General features: G+C 37.4%; 1 protein-coding gene across 1 annotated transcript; it reads right to left on the bottom strand.

The window, feature by feature from the left end:
- Nucleotides 1-26,087, bottom strand: LOC108513171 (caspase-4-like). The gene is made up of 9 exons (XM_017848856.1): nt 25,972-26,087; nt 12,276-12,530; nt 9,402-9,511; nt 8,400-8,606; nt 6,907-7,246; nt 5,922-6,065; nt 4,271-4,380; nt 1,889-1,992; nt 1-104 (listed from the first exon to the last, which is right to left on the bottom strand). The coding sequence occupies exons 1-8, from the start codon at nt 25,976-25,978 to the stop codon at nt 1,894-1,896; spliced, it is 1,272 nt and encodes a 423-aa protein (XP_017704345.1). The 5' UTR covers nt 25,979-26,087; the 3' UTR covers nt 1-104; nt 1,889-1,893.

Genomic DNA, 26,087 nt, shown 5'->3' with positions numbered 1-26,087 from the left:
TTGGTCTTCACTTTTATTGAAATACAAAATGTTAAATATGCTAACTGTACTAATGAAGGTGCTCCTTGAAGTTGATAAAGGAGGACTGGGTTGCTTGTGGCTTCCTGCAGGGGAGAGAAAGAACAGAATGTCAAGATGATCACCCTTGTTGCCTTCATCCCATCCCTCATCATGATTCTTCTTGCATCCTCTTCTATGTGCTCTTGCCACTTCCCTTGATTTCCATTTGTGACATCTTAGTCTATTCACCAAAATGTGATCTTTGTAAAACCTAATTTAAAGTATATCACTTCTTTTTTCTAAAGCACTAGAAAGGCTTCCTGTCTCACTCAGGTAACAATTTTTAAAGGTTTACCATGTGCTAACATAGAACCATGAGATCTGACTTCTCACTGCTTCTCCTAATTTGTCTCTGCCATTTTCCCCAGTAATGTTCTCTTTTGGTCACACTATCTCATTGCAGTTATTTAAATATATTTAGTGCATTGCTACCCCAGGGCATTTGCACTGGCTGTATTCTGTACTGGAACACTTTTCCTGCATAAGAACCACATTATTCACTCCCCAACTCTCTCCATTCTTTGTTCTGATTTCATTATTTCAAGAAAAGCTTTTGAGTGAAATATCTATAGGAGTACAACATCCATCAATCTGTGTTTTCCTTTCTCTTCCTTTATTCTTCCTTTTATCTTTTTTTGCTTTCTGGCCTGTGATGTATTTACCAGTTTATGTTTTCAGAGTCTGTTTCTACTCACTAGAATATAAGCTGTCTGAGTGTAAGGAATCTATTTACTTTGTTAATTGGCATATTCCAAGCATCTAGAACAGAACCTGGTGCACAGTTAGTGTTAGCAAATATTGGTCAATAAATAGTTCAATGTCCAAATGTCACCCCACTGGATGGATTAGGCACTGAAAACTGTTATGCTGAAATGATGCAATATTGTGATTGAAGTGTCAGAAACCAAGAGTAAAAAATTATGCGGTAAATGTTGGAAGTATTGAGAACAACTTTATACATTTCACTGTAAAATATAATTTTAAGTATGCATGTTGGAGGGAACTTGATAATAGTCTTATAATCTAGTGTGAAATAAAGCTGTTATGAGTGAAGAAAGTAATCACTTGGTACAGACTCAATGTACCCATTCTATAACATTGTGATCAAAATAATAACAAAAGTTACATGGGAGCTTGAAGGAACTTCTGGACTGTGATTAAGGATTCAGAAGCCAACTCTGAGTGATTGGTGATCTGCATTGTGAGAACAGTCTGAGAACCAGAGCCTAGATCAACACAAACTCTACAGTGTAGGATGTATTTTCTACTATCTGGTATGTCGGTAATGTGGTATTTGCTGTGACATCCTCACTTAGAGGATCAAAATGTTGCTGTCTCCAGAGTTAGCTCCTTTGTTTACTCTGTTTTGTTCAGGGTTTGATGCAGTGTTTGGTTACTTAGTCTCTCTCTCTCTCTCTCTCTCTCTCTCTCTCTCTTTCTCTCTCTCTCTCTCTCTCTGTGTGTGTGTGTGTGTGTGTAAGAAAGGGAGAATAAAAGAGAAAGACTATGAGAGATAAATGAATATAAATAGTAATGGAAGGATGAGCATGTTTCCACTTTAATAATTGTTATCCTGAGTTATTCATTATCACATTCTGCTGCAGCTTTTCTTACTTCCTTGATTGATTGATTGCCTGATTAATTGTAGAGTTGGAGGAATCCAAATGCATATAAGTCAGAAAAAAAGTAGCAGATAATCACCAGACTACATCAACAAAAACACCAACTTGACCATCCAAGTACTCAGCTGTCCTTTGTCATTGGACCTGACCACCAATATCACTCCCTCATTTATTTTACACACCACCAACAACTCTCAATACTTAACCATTTTCAATTGCCCGGAAAGAGGTAGAAATATCTTGTCATGGACAGTCGTTCTATGGTGGGCATTTGGGCTTTAGCCCTTGGAGTTTCAAATGATTGCTGTACCTGAAAAATAAAATAGGCTATAGATGAGATAAGACTCTTTTGAGGTCTCAGAAAGCATCTTGCACCATGAACCAGACAACACCTGGAATGAAAAGAGCTTGCACGTTTCATAGAACCAAGACCATGGGCATTCTAACTCCTCAACATTGCCCCCTGCCTCTTAGAATTAACACTCCATGTCAGACTGCACTCTTTACATCAAAATAAACACCTTGTGTCTAATCCAACGTCTTTCAACATTCATTTTCTCTATTTTCCATTTCTGACCTAGAGATCTGACAATAAGTTATTCCTTGGAAATTGTTCATGAAAACTGCATAAGGAAGGACTCTGTACTTTCAATGCCCACCAAAGCTGATTCCTCAACTGAAGGAGAATTAAATCCGAGTATCTTATCTTTTTTTTTTTTTTTTTTTTTTTTTTTTTTTTTTTGAGAAGAAGTCTTGCACTGTCTCCTGGGCTGGAGTGCAATGGTGCGACCTCAGCTCACTGCAACCTCTGCCTCCTGAGTTCAAGCAATTCTTCTGCCTCAGTCTCCCAAGTAGCTGGGATTACAAGTGCCCGCCACCAAGCCTAGCTAATTGTGTTTTTTTGTATTTATAGTAGAGACGTGGTTTCACTATGTTGGCCAGGCTGGTCTCAAACTCCTGACCTTGTGATCCACCCACCTCGGCCTCCCAAAGTGCTGGGATTACAGGGGTAAGCCACCGCGCCCAGCCCCAGTATCTTATCTTTAAGACCCAAACACTGAACAACTTTCATATCTCCGCCACCAAGCTGATCTTGAAGTTTTTTTGCATCAACTAATTGGTAAGAGTCTACTTATCCTAAAACCAGAATTTTCAGTTCCTTTTTCTATGAATATCCTTGAAAGTACAATGTCTAACTCCTAATTATCCAAAAAGATTTAAAAGATTTAACTTCCTAGATCTCTATTCACAGGAACTCTGTCTCAATTTATGCTGCATTTCCTCCTCCTCCTCCTCCCTTCTCCTCCTCCTCCTCCTCCTTCTCATTCTCCTCGTCATCCTCCTCCTTTCATTACTTTTTTTTTTTTTTTTTTTTAAGACAGGGTCTTACTCTGTTGCCCAGGCTAGAGGGTAGTGGTACAATCTCAGCTCATTGCAACTTCTGCTTCCTGGGCTCCAGTGATTCTTCCACCTCAGTTCTCAGGTAGCTCAGTTTACAGGCTCTAGTCAATATGCCTGGCTAATTTTTGTATTTTTTGTAGAGATGGGTTTCGCCATGCTGCCTAGGCTGACTTCAAATTCCTGGATTCAAGCCACTCCACCCTCCTTTGGACTCCTAAAGTGCTGTGATTACAGGAATGAGTGACTGTGCTAGTCCTGGATGGTTTCTTCTTTAAATGCCAAGGTGTATCTTTATTTTCCCATGGGAGTTTTACTGTTTTCTACAATTTTTACTTTACTAAAAATTATACTATTCTATGTTAATGCCAGTCCCATTTTCTCTTTAAACAAGAGGCAACATTTATCTATGTATTTATGCATGTATTTATTCAGTAATTATTAGTTGAATATCTGCTACATGCCCGATTTGTTGAATTACTGAGCAAATCTCTGCTATAATGAAGTTTGCATGCTAGTGAGTAAATACAGGTTAAAAAACAGACACATAAATAAACTATGCTGAGTGGGTGGAGGTACGAGCTATGGAGAAAAATAATATAGGAAGTAGTGGGAATAAGGAATGTCCCAAGTTGGGCAAGGAATAGCAAACCTTTCCTTCTACACATTTTATTGAAAGAATGACTTCATTTTGTTCCCTCTCACATGTCTTTATGGATCCTATCGCAATCTGTAAGCGCATATTTGTTGGTTAACCCACATTTTCAGTATCCATATCTCCCACGAAAATGTGAGTCCTAGAAGATAGGCTTACATCATGTAGGCCTCATTTACCCCTCTGTCACTAGGAGGAACTCCATGACCTAGCAGAGCACTCAGATTTCATTCATTTAATAAACTAAGTAATCAAAATTATTTCAAAATATTTTTCCTTCTCTAAAACTTAAGAACTTATAGTCCATAGCATAAAGCTTATGGTTGACATTTTTTTATTTTACTTTGATCTTCTGCTGGGATATATTGGAATTGTCTTTTCCTTAGCCATATTTCAAACACCCGAACGACAGAAACTAGGTACCTCTCTACTTTCACTTCCCTGACAAAGATTGTCATTGTGAAGTGAAAGGTGAATCATGACAAATTCTTCCTGAAGAAATAAATGAATAACTAGAAAAGAAAGAGACACTTACCTTCCGAAATACTTCCTCTAGGTGGCAGCACCAAGAATATTTCTGGAAGCATGTGATGAGCTGTGTGATGAAGACGGAGCCCATTGTGCTATCTCTCCAGGACACGTTATCTATGATGATACAGATGGGTATGCCTTGGGCTATGACTTTCACTATGTTTTTGTTTATACTTTCATTTTGAGAATTTTTTAAAAAGAAAAGCGTAGCTTGGGAATTATCTTTACAGATTTGTAGGAAGCACTTACAACCTGACATTTACCCACTTTCCACAGAAAGTAAACAGAAAACCTAGCAAAAGGTGACCAAAAGTTGCAGTTCGTAAGCATTGCAGGAGATTGTGTAGTGAATGACTTTTGATTCTTGGGATTGACTTCCTACTACAAAACTCACTCTCATTCTCTCGGCTTTTATAGGGGCTTGAGAAATAACTGGAATTATCCCACTTTACAGAGGAAGGAATAGAAGCTCAGAAAGATGAAGCAACTTCCCCATGTTCACACATTGAGTAACCAACAAAAAATTGCTACCAGGCTCTATGGTTGTTTGCAGATTATGCCACGCTGTCTTTCACCATATAATAAACAAAATGATGAACACATGACAAGTTTCAGTTATAGAAGACAAAAAAAGTGATAAAAATCTACTGTACAGGATGGTGCTAATAGTAACCAATACTGTTTTATGTACTTGAAATTTGCTAAAAGAGTAGATTTTATGCTAAGTATACTTCTCACACACAATCACGGAATGATGATAATAATTAACAGAGAAGTGGAAGAATCTTTTGGAGAAGAGAGATATGTTCATGGCATAGATAGTGGTGGTGATTTCAGGAGTACATACATATCTCCAAACTCATTAAGTTGTACACATTAAATATGTACCATTATTTATGTCAATCATACCTCAATAAAGTGTTTTTAAAAAATAAGATTTAAAAAATATACAAATCAAAAACAGTTAAATGTACGCTCCTTAAGATAATTACCTAGAAGTGAAATACTAACCAATGTTCCCTGAGATTAGACCTAATCAACCCCACAACTTTGGAGCCTGGTAGCAATTTTTTGTTGCTTACTCACTGTGAACATTGGGGAGTTCCTTCATCTTTCTGAGCTTCTATTTCTTCCTCTGTAAAGTGGGATAATTCCACTTAATTCTTCTACTCATTTTAAAGGGTATCCACAGTTCTAGGAGGGCATGCAATGGCACTGGTCATTGTAGAATCACATGGGAAATATGGAGAAGAAGACTTGAAGTTGATCATTTGAGAAAGAGAAGTCATTCCTGGAATCCATAAAAACACTACGTAAAATGTTAAATGGGCTTAATAAAAAAAAAAAAAACAGAATTCATCATATGTTTAAATGGTGAGTGGTGAATGGGTTTCCATGTATTGGGTTACTTTAATATTTGGTATGCCTCTGACTGTAAAGTGTAACACTTATAATAAAAGTATAATTTTCAAAAATGTGTGTTTTGGAGGGGGTCGGAATCTGTTTTCATATCACACATAAGATCATGTAAAATATGTGGAGAGCACACAACATTCTATCAGATCATTGTTTCACAGGGATTCTTGATTTTGTAGATTCATTCAAAAGGTAGCCTCAGGCCCACAAATCCCTTACTGCCACTGAAAGATACATACGTGGGGTTGAAGAGCAGAAAGCAATGAAGTCCTTCTCCACGTGGGTCTTGTAAACAGCGTCTTCCTCCAGGTTCTCAGGTGACTGTGAAGAGGCCACTTCCAAGGATGCTGGAGAGTCTCTGACCCACAGTTCCCCACGGTTTGCTGTAGAGACATTAACTTTCTGCACACTGCTGTGCCTCCCACAGAATGGCTATCACAATTGCCCACCTTGTTCTTTTTGAATATTCATTCTTACTAGTTTCAAACATACAGAGCCACACAGACACAAATACACACACACACACACACACACACACACACCACTTTGCTTTCTCTCCAGTGTCATTCAACAGTGTGCCTACTGATAGTGAGATCATCTTGAATTTATCATATTTAGAAAAAAAAATTGTTTTCTTTCGAAAAATAGCTTCCAAGAGCTATGAGACAATTGGTCTCAAATTCCTGACCTCAAGCCATCCTCCTGTCTTGGCCTCCCAAAGTGTTGGGATTATAGGCATGAACCACCATCCTCAGCCAGCCATGAGACAATTGAATCTCTGGAGCAAAATTGAACTGCAACATTCTAAAGTTTCCTGATCTGTTTACTAATTTCCCCCTCAATAATTATAAGAAAAAGGGATGCTGTTTTACATAATGGCCCCAGTTTCAAATGAAATTCTTCTCAAACCACACAATGTGCAAATGTCTGTAAAACATTTACAAATCAAGCTATCATGAAAATGATTCCATTCCAAAGTTTCAGTATTTCTGTTTAACTTTGATTTAGGGATTCTGATGATCTCCTTCACCGCTTACTGTGGATAAAATTGTACAGAAATTTCTCCGCTGATGAGACAATTTCTCATTCTACCAGACCCTTAGGTAGAGTTTCTTTAGAATTCATTGTACTTTATTTGCACTGGATGGGGTCTAAGACTGTTTCCCCTAAATATAAACCAAACATCACAATCCTCTGCATACACCCCAAGCTACCTACACATACTCTCCCCCAGGCACTGAACTACACACCAAACAGCAAGAATACTGAATCTTGTAAACTTCAAGGCATTATTTTTTAGCACCCACCGCCTCTGGCAGGCCCTGGAGCAATGAATGACCTTAGGTTTGTCCTTCGACTGAGGCCAGTTTCGGTTTTGTTGAATATCTGGAAGACAGGTCATAAAGGCAAGCAACATCTGGGTTTTCTCATCATGTGCAAGTTCCGCAAGATTCCCTCCCCCAGGAAGATGCCATGAAGACATGAGGGCACCAGGACGTGCTGTCGAGGACTTGTGCTCCTGGTCCCGGGCCAGCAATGCCCTCCAGCGCTGACTCCAATATCCCTGTAAAGAGCCAGTCTAACTTCCAGTCAGACGAAGCATCACCAATGAATAGGGACCCGTCCCTAGATTCCCCCATGAGTGAAAGCAAGCAACATACGTGACGCTCCGGTCATGGTGCTCACATATTGCCTTAACTCCAGTCATAGAACAGCCTGTTTTATGGTTTTTTTTCCTTCCTCTATGGGCTGTGGGTTCCCATTTCTCCCTTCCTACTGACATACTCTCTTCTTAGTATATTGTATATCGTTATGTGTTACTCGTGTTACTTTTTCTTTTCCATCTCAATCTTTTCTCTCCCTACCTACCAAGAGTCATGTGTTATAAATGCAACACAGCACCTTCTTTGTAAAATCCGTCCCACTCTGCTTAGAATAGAATCAAACTTCTGGCCTGACCATACTCCACCCTCATACTGTGTCCATTCTCCTTCAACCTCTAGTCACACTGGTCTTCTCTTTGTGGTTCTCATGTGCCAGGTTCGTTTTCAGCTCAGCTCTTTCACATTAGCGTCTCCTACTTTGAAGGCACTGCATTCGTGTCTTTCCAGAGCCGTCTCCAACCAACCCAAAAACATTGCTCTCAACCCTGCAATTCTGTCTCATGTTTCCTTTTTCTTTTCGTTTTGCTTACTTTTGGCTGTCTTGTCACTGTTTCATAGGCACACACATGCACACCTGGTGCTTGAAGTTGTCTCTTTTCTTAAAATTTCACCGTTTCTCTCCACTGTAACCTAGATGAATGCCAGCTGGGAAATTCCCGTCTCATTTACCTCATTTACAGACCTATTCCCAATGTTAAGAATAGCTCTTGGCACCAGGTTTAGGACTCAATATTTGTTTTACAAGTGTGCCCCCATTTAGCATTCATTAGTCTATAATTTTCTGGGGATTCTTGGGGCTGCATCCCAATCACATGATTTTGGAATTCAATAAGAAATGTAAAAACATGTGCCAATCATGTTTAGTCTAGTTTTCCAGAATTGAGGATATTTGGAGGACCAAAGAGACATAGATTTACCAATCTAGTACTCTCATTTTGCATATACACGCACGCACACACACACACACACACACACGCACACACACACACAGGTTGTTAAACCTTGTTGAGCTTCTTGAAGCTAAGTAGTTATTAGAAGGATGTGTGTTGAATATGTATGTGTTTGTGGCAGCTGAGGGGTTCTTACCCTGGCTGTCAGATTCTCTTCTACATCCACACTATAGTCCAGACCCTCAAGCAGCTCCTTCATCCCTGTGATGTCAAAGTCAGCTCCATTCCTTGGAGGCAGATGGTCAAACTCTGTATTGCATATGATGAGAGCCAGGCGTGTGCGGTCATTTCTCTCCTTTATTGGATAGATCTGCAGGATATGGAGACACAGTAAATTTAATTTACTCAAGTCTTCTTTCAGCCCCTTTATGCCTATCAATGTTGCTTTTTTAAGTCTTCATGCAGCTGCTCTCTGCTCTAACTTGCATCAAAGACACTGAGTTTCTCTCTCTGAAGAACCCAGGGAAAGAACCAGGACATATCTGAAATGGTTATTCAAGAATCTTGAGGAAACTAGATAATTTCTACCCCTTTTCTTTTCTCTTTTCTTCTTCAACTACTCCAATCTTTCTTAGCATTCAAAGTTCAGGTCAAATTTCATACAAAGCAAGAGATGTTGTCATTGGCGCCACTGAAACAATGAATACAGCAAAAGTCTTTGCCTTTGGAAGCATAGCTATTTTGTGACTATTTTTAACACATAAATGTACACTGTTTTTCAAGCTTTAATTATATTTCCCAAGTATCCTTCATGTCTAGACTTTTCAACTAGAGTGCAACCAATTACTAGTCAGCTATCTTATCTTGTAAATATGTTTATTCCATGACTAATGCTACAATGTTCATAAAATCCAAATAATTACAAGAATAAATACATGAGCCATAGAAATACCAATTTTCTCTCAACTCATGAAAATGATCTGCATTATGGGTTGAGAGAGGATTGGTATCATTGTGAAGTCACATAATCTTTCCCTTACTAAAAGCGTTATTGCAAATGGTTACTGCCATCCCCACCCCCAATCATTTAGTGCTGTAAGAAATGGTGCACTGAAGGAAAGCAATTTCTCTTCTTTTTTACTGTTTAATGCAGATAGCATAGCACCTCTTCAGCTCTTTCTTTACATAGTCTCAGGAACTCTTCATGAGGGCAAAGCTTGAGGGCATCTATAGATTCTCCTGACTCAGGTGGTCCAGCCTCGATATTCGGATGAGCTGCAGGATATCACATAACATAAATTGTGATTTCTGCCTCTGTGACCCAATTTGTCACCTAAGAAGCTCGAGAGAGAAGACGTCCTGGGAAGAAGATTTCTTCACATACAGGGGTTTTAGTGGTATCTCATATCTAGTATTCTACATCAGGAGATGTATTGCTACTCGAAAAGATAGAAAAGAAGATCCACCCAAACATGTAATCATAGATTCTGATCATTCTGGGGAAAACATTTCTATGATGTTGGTGTTAAATTTGGCCTTTCTTTATACAGTCAAAAGAATTTGATTTTTCCAAAGGTTTTACTCCAGGATACTCATTTATCTGTGTGGACTTTCTATTGTGTCTGTGCAAGAGTATACTGAGTAAATAATTGTCAGAGTGTGATCTACTACAAATTTAATATGTGTTCCATGTCCAGTATTTAATTTCTACTATCACATGTAAAAAGTAAAGTTAAACAGGTAACATTAATTCTAATAACATTTATTTAACATAACATATAAAAAGTATTATTTTAACATGTGTCTTTAGCCACAAGCCAAATGCTTAATAGTTATCCCATACAGGATGGAACAAAATCCCATTTTGGTGTAATTGTCCCCTTCTAATCCCCACTACACATACCGATACATACATACACCAAACCGCAGAATATTGAATCTTGTACTTTCAAGGCATTATTTTTTAGCAACTTTGTTGTTAATTTTTAGTGATTCTAGAACAAATGAACTTCAATTATCCCTGTGCAAATTGTAAAGCCAGCTATTTGTAAAGCCAGCCAGTCTGAACTCTGGAGATGTAACAAGTTGTAAGAGTGTGTATGAATATCAAACCTTCTGAGCATCTTTTTTCATAGATTACACAGTGATATATGACCTTCGTCCTATTTCAGAAAATTCTGCCAATGTGAAGACATGCTGGATCCTTGGATATTCCCTGGTTAGAGGGTATGTTTTCTAATCCAACGTTTTCTGTTTCCAGTTCACTTACAGGTTTGGAGAACTTCCTAACTTAATCATCTCCTAATGATAATTATGTGTGTATGTGTAGATAAAATTCAGGTAAAATTAAAAATTAGATAAAATTTCTATCTTATATCCAATAGTAAAATTAGCATGAAAGCAAATCATTTCATTACAGGATGATACATATTATAGTGCAGACTGCTGCCCAAAGAGAGCTGGGTACACTGTAGGTACACTGGCAGTGTACCTAAATTTTTCTGGGATCACTCTGGAGACTCCATCTGAAGATAGAGCCCAGGGAGCTACTTTAGACCCCACCTGTGAGGGGCTGCAGCTGCCTTATTCCTGCCACAGCCTCTGCTAATCAGATAGGTTACTTCAGTTTAGAATCGAATGCTCATTGTGATATCTGGGTTTGCTAAAACCATTCTGAAGCCTCTATTACTTCTACTCTAATTCCGATTAGTTGCACTATCACTGACTTTTTGAAAACGGAGATTGTTTCCATGCCATCCCAGGTTTCAGAAAAAAACAAAACAAACGAAAAGCCCTGCGAAGGGACCAGTTTAAATACGAATGAGAATGCTACCTTCTTATAATCTTGAACAACTGTCATGCTAGCATGTGCTCCCTGTTGGTAGGAACACCCCTTTTTCACAAAGGAGTGCTGATTGAAGAAGCTCATTTGATATGGTGAGGTCTCAACAATTTATATTTCCTTTTGTTTATTACTATTTATCATTATTGGTAATCTGTAATACTTCATGGCTCAATCTTTAAGCTTAAATTCTGGGGGGGGAATTGAGTCTGTCTCTGGTGAACTTCAATATGAGAATATTTAACCTCTAATAATACATAATTCAATCTGGGTCAAAAGTTCCGAAAAGAAGTTTTAAAATTTTAGACACTTTACAGAGATTCTCCTTATCATATTTTATAACTCGCAGAAATAAGTAAGCACTGGAAAAGTCTAGTTCATAGCATCCACATAATAATTATGAAAACTAATATTTATTGAATGCATACACTTTATTTATTTATTCATCCTACGTTATTTAGGCATCCACTATGTGCCAAGAAAACTACTGATTACTGTTATTAATTGGTGAAGAAACCAGTTGTGTTCTGGTGGGAGAAACTTGGTAGATGTTGTTTCTGTTTACTGAGATGAAAAGGGAATAAAAATGCAACAGTTTTATTCTGGAGAACAAAGTGTATAGTTTTAGCTGTATTTGTTTTGTGATGCCAGCAAAACACTCAAGCAGACCTGTTGAATATGCTGCTAGAGTTAAATGAGTCTGGAGTTCAGAGGAGAGAGTTCCAGATGAGAGCTAATATCTTGGGAGTTGTTGGCATGTGGTGCCTGTCATTATAATGTTTCTAGGCCTAGACGATCTTATGATAAGATTCCAGAAAGTACTGGAATTGTCTTCATTTCACAGATGGTAAAACTAATAAATAGGGAGCTCGGGAAGTTAAGCAACTTGCAGGAAGTCGCATAGGTCACAGGTGACAGAATCTAGGTTTAGTTCTATGTATCCCTTACTACAAGGTGTGAACTATTAACTATTTTTGTACAAAATCTAAACACAAGGACTCAGTCTTTTATCTGATTGTAAACTGGACTCCACCCCACAAAAGGTGAAGTGGTCTCTAAAAGGACAATGACAGGTTTAGTGAAAATGATAGTTTAGGAAGGGAAAGACAAGGGAATCACAGAAGACACTGCTTAGGCCTTGGAGTTAAATAGATTCTGGGAAAATTGAGACATTCATTGTAAAAGACCCAATCTTACCTTTTTTACTGGGGGATATTTGGTCTATGTTAAAAAAGGTTTGAAGAAGCATTTGACCTGCCATACGTTGTTTCTCTTGGATAGAGTCTGCCATGACCCGAACTTTGTCTTCAGTTTTTGCATCATAATATTTCTTTTTTTCCTCTTCCTTCCAGTTCAGCACATTTTGTTCCACCAAGTTATCTAAAACGCCAGTGAGGAAATCTTTGCCCAGGGATTCCAGCATCTTAAGTGGCTTTTTTCTCTGGTTGCCCTCTGTTAGAAATAGAAAGACTCCTTTAACTATGGGCACAGCTTAAAGAGTTTCACCGTCACTTTAGATATAGTTCTACAATGTGAAATACTTCTGAAAGTATGTCCTGCTTCACCATCTGTCTTCCTGTACCCGTAGATTTCTGTCATTCATCAAATTCCTACCCAGCTGTTTAACAATTTATTGCCACCTAATACTTTTTATTTTCTTTTTTGTTCCTTTTTCTTTTCTTTTCTTTTCTTTTCTTTTAGCTTCTCATCTTCCTTCTGTGGCATTGGACCTAATGCTAACTTCCTGGTCATCCACTGTATTCATTTTTCTCTTTTACTGGTTCACGACCCATAGTGATAATGATCTGCCTAAAATATGTATTCTCGGGAAAGTCAATGCTCTTGTCTAGAATATAAATTCTTCCTACAGGCTATATGATTTTTACTCTTTTCTGTATTTAGTTTTCTTGGTGAAAGAACTATATCTTTGAATTTGCATTTTTTAACATACATCCTATACCCCCATCTTTGTATTCAAAATGTTTAAAAGTACTTAATATGCTTGCTAAATACATAAATTAAAGAATAAATGGATGAGTGCATCCATACTTATAATTCTTTCAAATCTTGTTCTCAATGAAAATTTAAAATTGAAAGTAACCTGATTACTAATCTTCCAGTGTAGTCGATTAATTTAATTTGACACCATGTTAATGTATTACTCCTTACAGTAATTTGAATATTTATGAGGAAATATAGATATCAAAGTAATACATCCTTTATTTCAATACAACAGATATGATTTTGGCAGATTGTACAGAGAAATGCTGGATATCTTATCAATTCTCAATCAATGCTATGAAGACATTATACAATCCGTGTAGATGTAAGGATAGTGTTGACACAAAATGACATTTAAAGAAATCATGTCAGGACATTGCACAAAAACTCTGGCACAGAAGCTCCAGCCTCATTGTCTGGGTTATCTTGAATTAATATTTTCATAAATGTTTATTGGACAGCTATTATGAGAAAGACATTAGACATTGAAAATCAGGAAAAAAGTTACCTAACACAAACTAACTTAATAAAGGGTAACATCTCCCATGTACTTATTATAAATAAAAAAAGGAATGCATATAAAGCAATATAAATCATCATTATAATTATCATTATTATTTACAAATCACTGTACCAAGGGTTTTACAAATGTTAATATACTGGACCCTCACAGTAAGCCAGTGGGGTAGTTATTACATTCCTTATTTTATATTTACCATTTAAATGATAACTTGCTTCATATCATGTGAATTAGGATTCAAATCTTGTTTTTTTTTTTTTACCATATTCTATAAGTTAATCATGATATGGTTCAATTAAAATAGTTAATATTCATTGAGTCCCCATCATGCCAAGTGCATTACTGAAATTTCACAAAAATTCCATGTAAAACATATATTAACCTCTCTTATATGGAAAATGAAAGGTAATAAGTAATTAACTCAAATAATGTGAAAGAACATCGAGTATATAGTAACTGGGAATAAGAATTGAAATCTAGGGGTTCAGAATCAAACTACATTGCCTGAGAGTTGGTGAAGAGCTTCTTAAGAGAATGTAGACAAGATGTTTAAGGGGCTCAGAAAACATTAGTACATTCCAACAGGTGAGATCACAAAGGCTTCTGAGAACAGGTAGCAAAAATATTAGTCTTGCAACATCATGTACGGGTGTTGGAACACAGTGTGATTTGCAAACAGTACACAGATTAGTTTGTGGGATATCCAATCTGCCTGAGTTCTGGGCTTTTGTTTTATTTATTTGTGTGCTCAGTAAACTAATATAGTGTTGACTGAATAAATGATATGTGAAGAAATATAATAAGCAATAAAATTGAAGAGTTTTTCACAAAAAATGCCACGTATGACAAACACACAGCTAACATCATGCTCAATGGTGAAAAGTTGAAAACCCTTTCTCTAAGATCGGGAAGAAGACAAAGATACTCACATTCACCACTTGTTTTCAACGTAGTTCTGGCCAGAGCAATTCGACAACAAAAATAAATAAAAGGCATCAAAATTGGAAAGGAAGAAGTTTAATTGTGCCTGTTTAAAAATGAAATGGTCTTATACACAGAAAACCCTAAAGGATCCACACAAATATTTTGGAACAAATAAACAAATTCAAGAAAATTGCAGGATAAAGAAATCAACATATAAAATCTGTAGTGTTTCTGTATAACAATAAACCATCTTTAAAATAAATAAATTTCTATTTAAAATTGCTACAAAAATACTTAGAAATGAATTTAACCAAATGGGTAAAAAAAAAAACACATACACATAAAAGTATAAAACTCCAACCTGATCAACATGCTGAGACTCTGTCTGTACAAAAAATTTAAAAAGTTGGCTGGCCATCGTAGCAATGTGCCTATAGTCCTTGCTTCTTGGAAGTCTGAGGTGGGAGGATTGCTTAAGCCCAGGAATTTGAGACTATAGTGAGCAATAATTGTGACACTACATGCTAGTCTTGGCTACAGAACAAGATCTTGTCTCAAAAATAACAACAATAATAACAAATCTCAAAACTATAAAATATTGATAGAGGAAATTGAAGAAGACAAAAATAAGTAGAAATATATTTTGAGTTGATGAACGGGAAAATTACTATTATTAAAATGTCCATAATACCCAAAGAAATCTAAAGATACAATGCAGTTCCTATCAAAATTCTAATGGCAGCTTTTACAAAAATAGAAACAAGTCCTAAAATTTATATGGAATCACAAGAAAACCCTGAATACAAAAGCTATTTTGAGTAAAGGGAACAAAGCTGCAGGCATCACACTACCTGAGTTCAAAATAGACTACAAAGGTACAGTCATCCAAATAGCACGATAGTGGCATAAAAGTAGAAACAGAGAGCAAATGAACAGGACAGAAAACCCAGAAATAAACCCAACTATTTACATTAATTTGACTTTTCAACAAAGGTTTCATGAACACACAATCTGGAAAGAACAAATTCTTCAATAAATGGTATTGGGAAAATTGGATAACCACATGCAGAAGAATAAAAATCTCTAAACATACACAAAAATAAACTCAAAATGAGTTAAACATGTAAATGTAAGGACCCAAACTGTGAAACTACTGGAAGAAAACAGAGGGGAACAGCTTCATGACGTTGGTCTAGACAATGATTTTTGGATGTGACACAAAAGGACAGGAAACAAAAGCTAACATGTGCAAATGAAATTACATAAAAAACTGAAAAGCTTTTACACAGCCCAAGAAACCATCAAAAGATGAAAGAGACAATCAACAGTATTGGAGAGAAGATTTGCAAATCTGATAAGGAATTCATATGCAAAATACAAAGAACATAAACAATGCAATAGAAAGAAAATAAACTGATTTAAAAATAAGCAAAGGACCAGAATAAACATTTTTCAAAAGACATACAGATAATATGTATATGAAAAATGATCAACCTCTCTAGCCATCAGGGAAATTGAAGCCACAATGAAATATCACTTCCCACCTGTTGGAATGGCTATTACCAAAAAGACAAAAGATAACAAATGGTGGAGAGGATGTAGAAAAAAGAAACTCTTGTACACTGTTGGTAGAAACGTAAATTAGGCCCTGCGTGGTGGCTCACGATTGTAATCCCAGCACTTTGTGAGGCCAAGGCTGGCGGATCACCTGAGGTCAGGAGTTCTAGACCAGGCTGGACAACATGATGAAACCCTGCTTCTAGTAAAAATACAAAAATTAGCTGAGCATGGTGATGGGCACCTGTAATCTTAGCTACTCAGGAGGCAGAGGCAGTAGAATGGCTGGAACCCTAGAGGCAGAGGTTGCAGTGAACCGAGATTCCATGACTGCCCTCCAGTCTGGGCAACAGAGTGAGACTGTCTCAAAAAAGAAAAAAAGAAAAAGTAAATTAGCATAGTCTTTATGGAAACCTATATGGAGACACCTCTGAAAGTCAAAAATAGAGCTAAAGATATGATCAAGAAATCTCACTATTTAGTATATATCAAAAATTTGAAAATAAGTGTCTCAAGGAGATATCTGAACTTCTATTTCCATTGCAGCATTATTCACAATAGGCAAGATACAAATTCAATCTAAATGTCTGCAGACAGATGAATAGATGAAGAAAATGTGGTTTATATACACAATGCAACACCATTCAGCTTTTAAATGGAAGTAAATCCCATTGTTTCTGACAATATTGATGAACATGAAGAACATTGTATTAAGTAAAATAAGCCAGGCCAAGGCACCAAAAGACAAACTATCACATTATCTCGCTTATACGTAGAATCTAAACAGGCTAAACTCATAAAAGCTGGAGGTTGCACATAGAAAATACATACAATATTTATTTGTCAAATAAATAAATAAATAAATAAGTAAATTAAAAGTATGGCCTGAGGTATAATCTGCACATTCTGATGGCATCCATTATAGGCTTAAAATAATAAATAAATCACCCTCAAATTTATGGATTCAGCCCAGATGTGGATGTCGGTATTGAAGCCCATACATCCAATATACAAAGAGGTATCTCAACTACATCTCACAACCTCATTCAACTCAACTTACGAAGATGAACTGTTCGTTTTTTCATTTCCATCCTTCATTTTCTTTTCCATATACTAGTAAATAATACCTATACTCCATGTACAAAAAAAGCAGCAAAACCTGGTGATATTCAACCTCTTTGGCCTTCCTGTATCTTATTTCCCTTCTTAATTCACATTGCATCGATTTTATTTGCTAAACATTTTCAGAATCTGACCACTTCTCTCAATTCTAATTGTTCATTACTTCTATTCAGGCCAACATCCTTTCTGAAGACATAAATTCATAAGAACTTTATCAACCTACTCTCTGCCCTTTCTAGTCTTCACAATGAGGAGTGTTCCAATATCTAGATTTGACCATGAAAACTTTCAGCCTATTCTAATCTAGGCCTTCTCATTCACTCGTCTTCTGATACTGTTCCCACCTTGCTCATTACATTCAAAACATTCCACCCTTCATTTCGTTTCTAGAAAGCTTCTATTTAGGGATGTCTGTATTTCCAGCCCCCACCTTCTCATTCCTTCTTGTTTTCCTTCTGCTGTCTGTCTAACCTTCAAGTCTCAGATTAGATGGCATTTTTTTTCAGTTAATCAAGTCTTTTCTTAGGGATCTGTATATTTTCAGCAGCCCCGTTTCTAATTTCTTCCGACTTTTGTACTGTTCTCTGTCTATCCTTCAAGTATCAGACTAGATGATATTTTCTTAAGGGAATACTTTCTGATTCTTCTGGAGGAGGCAGTGTCAGATGTATATTCTCCTAGGGCACCTTGTATCTCCTTAGTGTAGCATATTTTTTCCATTTATTTATTTACGTATTTATATATTTTTGTGAGACGGTCTCACTCTGTCACCCAGGCTGAAGTGCAGTGGTGCTATCTCGGCTCACTGCAACCTCGGCCTCCCGGATTCAAGCAATTCTCCTGCCTCAGCCTTCTGAGTAGCTAGGACTACAGGTGCACGCAACCATGCCTGGCTAATTTTTGTATTTTTAGTAGAGATGGGATTTCACCATGTTGGCCAGGCTGATCTCGAACTCCTGACCTCAGGTGATCCACCCATCTTGGCCTCCCAAATTGCTGGCATTGGATTATAGGTGTGAGCCACCACGTCCAGCCTTTTTTCTTTTTTTCTCCATTTAATTGTGATTCCCAGCCTCCTTATCACTATCCACTGTTAGATTTTATGGTCTGTGAGGACAGGGGCCATAAAATACACCTGCACTATTTTTGGCATTCAGGGGATATTTATTAATTATTTACTGAATCAGTAGTCAAGGCAATGTAGGAACAAATGAATATATATATAAAATTTAAGTATGGTTCAACTCTTGAAGAATATGAAACCACTTTTGCAAAATTATAACTGAGGAAATTACAACAGCGAAAGAAATCAGACTGGGAAAGCCTTTGTGGCTACCTGTCTGCAGTTTGGTGCTTCCTGTCCAGTGATGGATCCAGAAACTAGCCCAAGTTGCTGCCTAGTTCTCTTGGACTGGGGGCTGGCTCTGGTACTCTCTCCACTGGCAGGCACTGCCAACCCAATGTGCATGCATTTAATTGCAGTGGAGAAATAATCCTGGATAAATGTCCTCTAACTGTAGCCCTATCACAGGGTTTCTGTCTATAGTCACATTGCAGGGTGTCTGGTGAGTAACCTAGGTGCTGCCAATGCCTCCTTCCTTCTCCTTACTGGTTCTGTGACCCCAGAGTGGGGTGTCTGTCTGTAGCCCCATTGCAGGGTGTCAGAACTGGTGAATATACTAGGCACTGCTAATGCCTCCTTCCTTCTCTCAACTGGTCTGTAGCTCTATGATGAGGTGTCTGTAGCCCCATCGCAGGGCATCTTTTGTAGCTCCACCACGGGATGTATTTATGGCTCCACTGGGATCTCGGTTGGCTCTAACTAGTAGGAAGAGTCTTGGTTCAGGAGACTTCTTCTCAATCAGGAAGATTTTGAGATTTCTCAGACAGAGAACAGGAGGATAGTTTGGAAGGGATACTCTTAGAGTTCCTGGTTAGGGATCATCTGATTTGGAAGGTCGTTTGTCTGTCTCATCTTTGTGCGTGTTTGTATATGTGGAGGGAATCTCAGAAGGAATTGCTGGAGGAAGTCCAGCAGGCCTAACTCAGAGAACTCTTCTTTTCTGTTACATTTGATGAGCCCTGGAGAAAGTTCAACAGGCCTGTCTCATGGTGACTATCTGCTCTTTGCCTTACCCAGAGACTCCATTGTGAATTACTGTTCTGAGGTCGTCCCTCCCCACCTGGAGTGGATCAAAGACAACAGGGACCAACAGGAAAAAGTTTAAGCTTTGCCAGGTTGATACTGGGTGCTGAACGAGGTGACTAGTGTCTGTTTTGTTATGTGAATTCTGCTGGGATGGAAAATGTTAAACAGTTCCCCATGCAACCAGTTGGGCAGCATCTTGCATTTTAAGTATCTTGCCTATGGTTCCATACAATAGAAAATGGTGATTTTCTCTTGTAAAGTGGCTTGAATCCCACAACTATGGTGAGGTGAGCAGGGTGATCAGAAGCCATTCCGTTCCTCTGGAAGTTGCAGTGGAAGGGAACCCAGAAATCTGGTATGCCAGCAAAAAGAGTAAGAAATTCTTACAAGCTAGGTTTCTGGTCTCTCTCTCTCTTTCTCCATCTGTGTAAACAGTAAATATCACTCTTTGTCTCTCTGTAAGTGTTTGATTCACAGAAAAAAGAATTTGCAAGACTAGTCCTAGCCTGTAGCAAATCTGGTGTATTTTGTGCTAAGAATTTGTCTTTCAGTGTTCTGTAACAGAAAGAGGGGTATTGCAGGATATAATATGGGTTTAGGACCCCTTTAAACCTGCTTTTCAAGCCAGCTCAGCAGGCTGGACAGTTATAAACTTTGATATGGGTCCCTGAAACCAATACTGTATGGAATTTCTGTCTTGTTTGGTCTCTTTAATATCTTAATCTTGTGACCAAATGTGGATACTTTCTTTTGGTTTACAACATCCAGCCCTAAAAATTTTTCTTGAGCAGTTAAAAACCTTGGTAACATTAAAAGTGGCTTCTCTAGTATCCTTCTTGGAATAGCAATGGAAACTTCTCAAGACTGTAACTCAGTAGCTAAGACTTTGCCTTTTGACAATAGTGGCCCAGGTTCTATTCTTGGCTTCTGGAATGATTTCTTTCTGGCTTGCTATTTGCATAACTTTGCCATTTAATGAGGTTCTCCCAAAACTCCATGGATAGCTTCTGATTTCCTCTCTTGAATTTTCCTTTCTCTGAACTACCTTGGGGAAATTCTAAATCTTGTAAAAAGAAACTGCTTACCATGTCTTTGAAGCACCTGGGAGGTTACTTTTGGTAAAGTTCAAAAGCCAGAAATATTGGCCGCATGGCTAAAGTTGGGTAATAAGAAATTTAAAAGGATTTTTTAAAGAGCACTATGGTTCAAAGTCAGCTTAATTAAAAGTGAATAAACAAGTTATATATACATTTAAAAGGCCTTAATGTTTTTCTCTTCTTGGATCTCATTTAGCCATAAAATGTTTTTTTCCTCTTAGTCAACTGAATTATTTTTCTCCATTTTTTTGTCTTACCACTCTTAATACACACATGAGAGGCCCTAAGATAACTTCTGATAGCCTGGGACTCCTTGGGAAAAACAGGGGAGGCACCACAGACCCCATTTCAGGAAAAACAAACAACAAAAAACAAACAAAAAACCCTCTGTTTTCTTCATGACACCCAAGGAATTAAAAGTAGATAGATCCCTCTCAAAATCAAAGGCTCTGTTCTGTTTTGCATTGTGTTGTCTGACAGTTTGAGTTTTGGGGATATCAGAAATTACTTTGCATTATGAGAGAGCTTTGGTATGTAATAACTAGGTAGGAAATATACTTTAAGGGATGGCTAATAGTATTTTCACAGGAATACTTGGCTCTTTGCACACTTGAATCAGAGAAGCATGCTCCGGATCACCTGGAAGATATGGAAACATCCCCATACCTGACTGAGAGATGAGACTTCCTTGGGGGATGGCCTGATTTCAAAATGGGCTGATTGGCTTTAGGTTGCCTTGCAATAAAATGCAGGTTAGAAGCACTGTACTCTTTTCTCCAGTAGTATTTCCCTCCTTTTGGGGATCAAGGGTCCAGTATAAAATGGCACCCTTCATTTTGGAGATCTGTCTTTATCTTCAGCTGTGGCTGCTTATTTGGCTCGGAAAAAAATGTATGCTTTCCTGGCCTTGTTTCTCCAAGGGCTCCCCTCTGAAGCCAGTAATCCAGTTAACAACTGGCAAAAAAAAATCTTTCAAGTACTGAATTTTCTGTCTTCTGTGTATTTATATTAACTTCTATAATTCTGATATTATTTAGTGTACATTGTTAGTAATTTGTAATTATTGTTATGTAAAAATTGTTGGATGCCACAGAAGTAAGCAAAATTCCTAGTTGATTATAGCTTTAATAGGGTTTATAGACTTTTGTCATCCACAGACATTTTGCCTTGCTTTTGTCCTTTTCAAAAAGCAGTTAATAATCAGATATAGGACTCTGAGTGCAGGTCTCAGATAACTTTAAAAATTGTGCTATTGGAATAGAGGGAAAAAATGAAACTTCCAGGACTCTCATGGAGAGGTGATGTCTTAAACGTCACCAATCCTTTTGTTTTCAGAGTCAAGATAACTTATTTCTTTAGAGATATTTGCAACTTTTAACAAGTAGGTAAAATACACTCCTGTGAAAAAATTTTGAAGCATATATGTTTCTCTCTACCTGATTTCTCCAGAATTTGGAAACTCTTTGTAAGTATTCTCAATTTATGGCAGCATGGTTAATTTCGTAAATACAATAAAAGTCTGTGTTCTTTTGCAACACAACACAATTGGAGAAATCGGTTATTTTACCAAGGCTTTGACTGGAATGGCACGCTTCCCTTAAAAAATCGAAGTTGACTTATACAGTCAATAAAAGCCCCTTGGGGAATCTGGCCTCATACCTTGTCTACAGAGTCCTTGTACAAGGTTCTTGATCTGCAGTAAGTAAAGAATATCACTTTCTAACAGGTTCATGAGCTCCAAGTTACCTTGGGACGTTGAGAGAAAAGGAATTTGCCCAACCCATAGGTATTTAAGGGTACAAATGCATGGCTGGGATCGGCTCTTAAAAAGTCTTATCTGAGATTCCTCATGAAACAGAGTTCCATCAAAGCCAATTTAAACAATAAACGGCTTAAATAAAAAATAATTATTCTTGTTGCACTTTATGCAAATAGTCAGGCCAAGTACAATAAGACTAAAACTTATTTTGGTAAACACATTAGTTCTATCATAATTTATTTTAATAAAATGGAATCTGGAGAGAAAATTATGCTTCAAAAGAAAATATACAAATACATCTGTTGTTAGTTGTCCTTGAGTTTTTTCTACAGTTTGGACTAAATCCTAAATTCTTTGTGGATTAGAAGTCCCCAAATTAATGCTTTCAAATCTTTGCTTTTAAAATTGAGAATTGTCCTCTTCATCCTAGGATTTGTTATTTACCTTACAGGAGGCTATTGGCTTAAATATTACAGTAAAACTACAGAGGACAGTACTAATGTTTTTGCATTGCAAGCATTGGAAACCCAGTCAGTCCTGCATGAGTGTGCTCAGACAATTGCAAAGTGGGTCCATTCTTCTCACCTTGGGGTTCACTCTAATTTCCACTATGTCCTGTCAGCAGGAAGAAGCCAGAGTGATAGATGGCCTTTTCCCATCTTTATAGCCTACACCTTAAGATTAAGTTATTAGAAAACCCAAACGGAGGGATTGAAAATGCCTTTGCAAAATTATAACTGAGGCAATTGCAACAGCGAAGAAATCAGACCTAACCAACTCTATCTTGCTTCTATCCCTTAAGCTGTTCTTATTCATTCCCGGGTATAGGCCGAACTGACTTTGGGAAGGAATTTAGTTCATGGTTTGACTGAAACAAAACCAATAACAACCTTTTCTCGAAAAGACTCTTCTTGCCTGGGGTCCAGTCTCCCTTTGCAGGACTAACAAATTAGCTACAAGATTAAAAATTACTATTTAAGGGTCATGCAGCCTCTGGCTCCTAGAGTCGAAACGTGCCCCTTGTGCTTCCAGGGATAATATCATTTTTTAAAACCTAATATCAGCACTTAATATATTTTTCAGACACTGCACTCAATGGATCAGCTGACACCACCCAGACCAGTAATCTAAACCAACCAGTTCTGCCGTCGCACCCAGGAAGAGAAGTCAGCAAGAAAATCTCACTTTGACACCCTATGATTCCATCTCCCACCTGAGTAATCAATACTGCCTATTTCCCAAGCCCCTACCTGCCAAATTATATTTAAACATTGTGATTTCTGAATGCTCAGGGAGACTGATTTAAGTAATAATAACACTTCCCTCTCCCAAGCAGCTGACTGCGTGAATTATTCTTATGCCATTGCAATTCCCCTGTCTTTATAAATTGGCTCTGTCTAAGCAGTGGGCAAGGTGAACCCGCCTGGCAATTACAAATTCTTAATAGCAAATCAGGTAAGTTTGATTTCTTTTAACAGACGATAGTTGCATGTTGGACGTTTCAACAGAAGGAAGGTGTGTTCATTCCCCTGTCCATTCAGGTATATTTAATCAGCATAAATTCTTGAAACTTACTCTGCTAGTATTGGGGGTACCGCTTTTGAAGCATGTTTGTACACTTTAAAGTTTGCAGTCAAGTGGGAAAATAGATATGCAAATAAGTAAAATGAAAAATATTATAAGAATGTAAATAATCAGCAGAAGCTCAAGAAAAGCATAAGCGAGATGTGTCTCAGGTAGAAGATAGCTGTCCAGAGAAGGCAGGGCTTGGCACTGAGACCTGAAGGACTGGTAGGAATTTGGCCCTTGGAAAACTAGGGGCTGGTCTCTTGGCAGAGAGCAGTGAAGAAAGAAGCACAAAGACGTGCGGGTGTCTGGTGTAACTGGAAAACTGGAAGAGCTGGGCTTTGGAAAAAATAGAAATACAAAGCCAGGACTGAAGTGGCAGTGATCAGAGACAGGGCAGTGATCAGAGACAGGGCAAGATGTTTGCAGAAAGGTAGAGTAATAGCAGAGTTTGAGAGTCATGCCCACCTGAGACCACTCCTCCTAACAGACTTTTGACTTAAAGCATATTTTGAAGGCATTCTCTAAGTATCCCCTTCAACTATAATATGGCAATAATAGCACAACTGTGTTCATTGATTTTAAATATTAAATCAGAGAGAGTGCATGAAATAGCTATCATATGCTAAGCATTTTTTAAAGAGATGGTTACTATAGATTTTTTTTTGTTATTATAATAATCACTAAATGAAAGCAGCAGTGATAATAAAAATGAAAGGAATCAATTAGAGGAAAAAACTCATCAGGATCGCAGTTTTGGTTCCGGGTAAAGTGATGTAATACTTAAACATATTATAGGATACAATTCCTCAGGAGTTTAAGGTAACAACAACTGACTACATTTGGTTGTTTATAATTATCAAACCATGACTTGTTTTTGACTAGTGACTTTCAATTTCCCCTATCTTTATCTAATGATCCCTTGATTCTGGAGCTTAAGTTAAATGTTGTGAAGTGAGACATAAACCTCGGAGAGAATTGTTCTACAGGGAGAATCAAAGGAGTAAAGAAACTCAACAACAAGGTAATATGAGTGAAGTAAATACAGTATGTTTTTATGAAGCTAAAATCATGCTTTACAAAGAGTAATGGAAAAAATGGATACACAAGTTTCAAAAGGTAGAAGAACTTGTCTGAAAGTTCAAATATTAAAAAAAAAGGCAATAGGGAGCCACTGTATGTCCCTCAGCAAAGTTAATTAATTACATTAATAGATCACTAGCAGGTAAGCAGAGAGTGTTAACTAACTGGTCAACTTTCCTAATAACACTAATCTGTACACAAACCTATGTCAAGTCAGTTTCATAAGAATTATGTGACAATCTTCAAAGGTAATAAATGCTTGCAGGGTATTTAGGATTGAACTATTCATGGTGAGAAAGGGGGTAGTCATCTGACTTTTTTATATGACTGCAGATTACTGTGATATGTTAGAAGGTTTAGAATCCACTGATCTAGTCCAATTTCTCCCTTTGCCTATGAGGAGAATGAAGCCAAAGAAGCATATTACCTGCTGAAATACTAGCTGCCTAAGAAACTCATGACTCTATCCCTTAGGCTTTTTCAGCTTCTGTGTATAAGACAGGTGACCTGAAAGTTGTGTGCAGAATGGATTGGAGAGTTAAGTCCTGGAGAGAAGGGGATCAGTTAAAAACAACAACAACAGCAAAACAAAACAACAGTGATATTAAACCATGAAATATTATATTAAAGTAGTCAGTACCAGGAACAAAGAGAAAAGGGAAAAAATTGAATCACTTTAAACAGACAAAAAATGTAATTCACAATAAGAGATGTCAAAGAGAGTAACACTTCAGAGGCTCTCAGATCTGATTCTGGGAGAAAGGTTTATGATCTGGGCAATTAATTTGGAATCAAAAGAAATATTTCAGAATGCATTTTGAAACTTCTAGAACACACAAATAACTTGCTCTGGCTTTCTTTACCCTCCTTTTGATTACCAGAAGCTAAAGGAAAATAATTAACTTCTTTCTGGCTAGAAGACATCTGGAAAACATATGATCTCCTTCAATATCTCTAACAACAGGTCCCATGATTCAAACTACACACAATCAGTAAGAAAAGGAATTCAGAATGTGTGCTATTGACTCACTTCCTTTCTTGTGTTTATTACAGAGCAATAAATCAAGTGTTTTCTAAGATCCTACTCCCAAGTTCCTAGTCAGAAAAGGACTCACCTGCCATAGGTAACAGCCTCTGTCCTTTTCTACAGCGTTGAAAAGAGCCTCAGACTCAAAAATGAAAGTAAACTATGTCTTTCCTTATTGCAAAGGGCGGAAACATGTAATTACAG

Source organism: Rhinopithecus bieti, unplaced genomic scaffold, assembly GCF_001698545.2.
Source record: "Rhinopithecus bieti isolate Rb0 unplaced genomic scaffold, ASM169854v2 scaffold_30927, whole genome shotgun sequence".
Lineage (NCBI taxonomy): Eukaryota > Metazoa > Chordata > Mammalia > Primates > Cercopithecidae > Rhinopithecus > Rhinopithecus bieti.
The sequence above is the reverse complement of the archived record's forward strand: the minus strand, read 5'-3'. Positions and strand labels throughout refer to the sequence as shown.

What these genes read in the sequence shown, in the direction of transcription:
- LOC108513171 (XM_017848856.1), bottom strand. An exon ending in AGTTCAGTGCCTGGGGGAGA is followed by an intron (nt 6,066 to 6,906) that starts GTATGTGTAGGT and finishes ATGTCTCTACAG; the next exon opens with CAAACCGTGGGGAACTGTGG. An exon ending in TAGAGGAAGTATTTCGGAAG is followed by an intron (nt 1,993 to 4,270) that starts GTAAGTGTCTCT and finishes TTTATTTTTCAG; the next exon opens with GTACAGCAATCATTTGAAAC.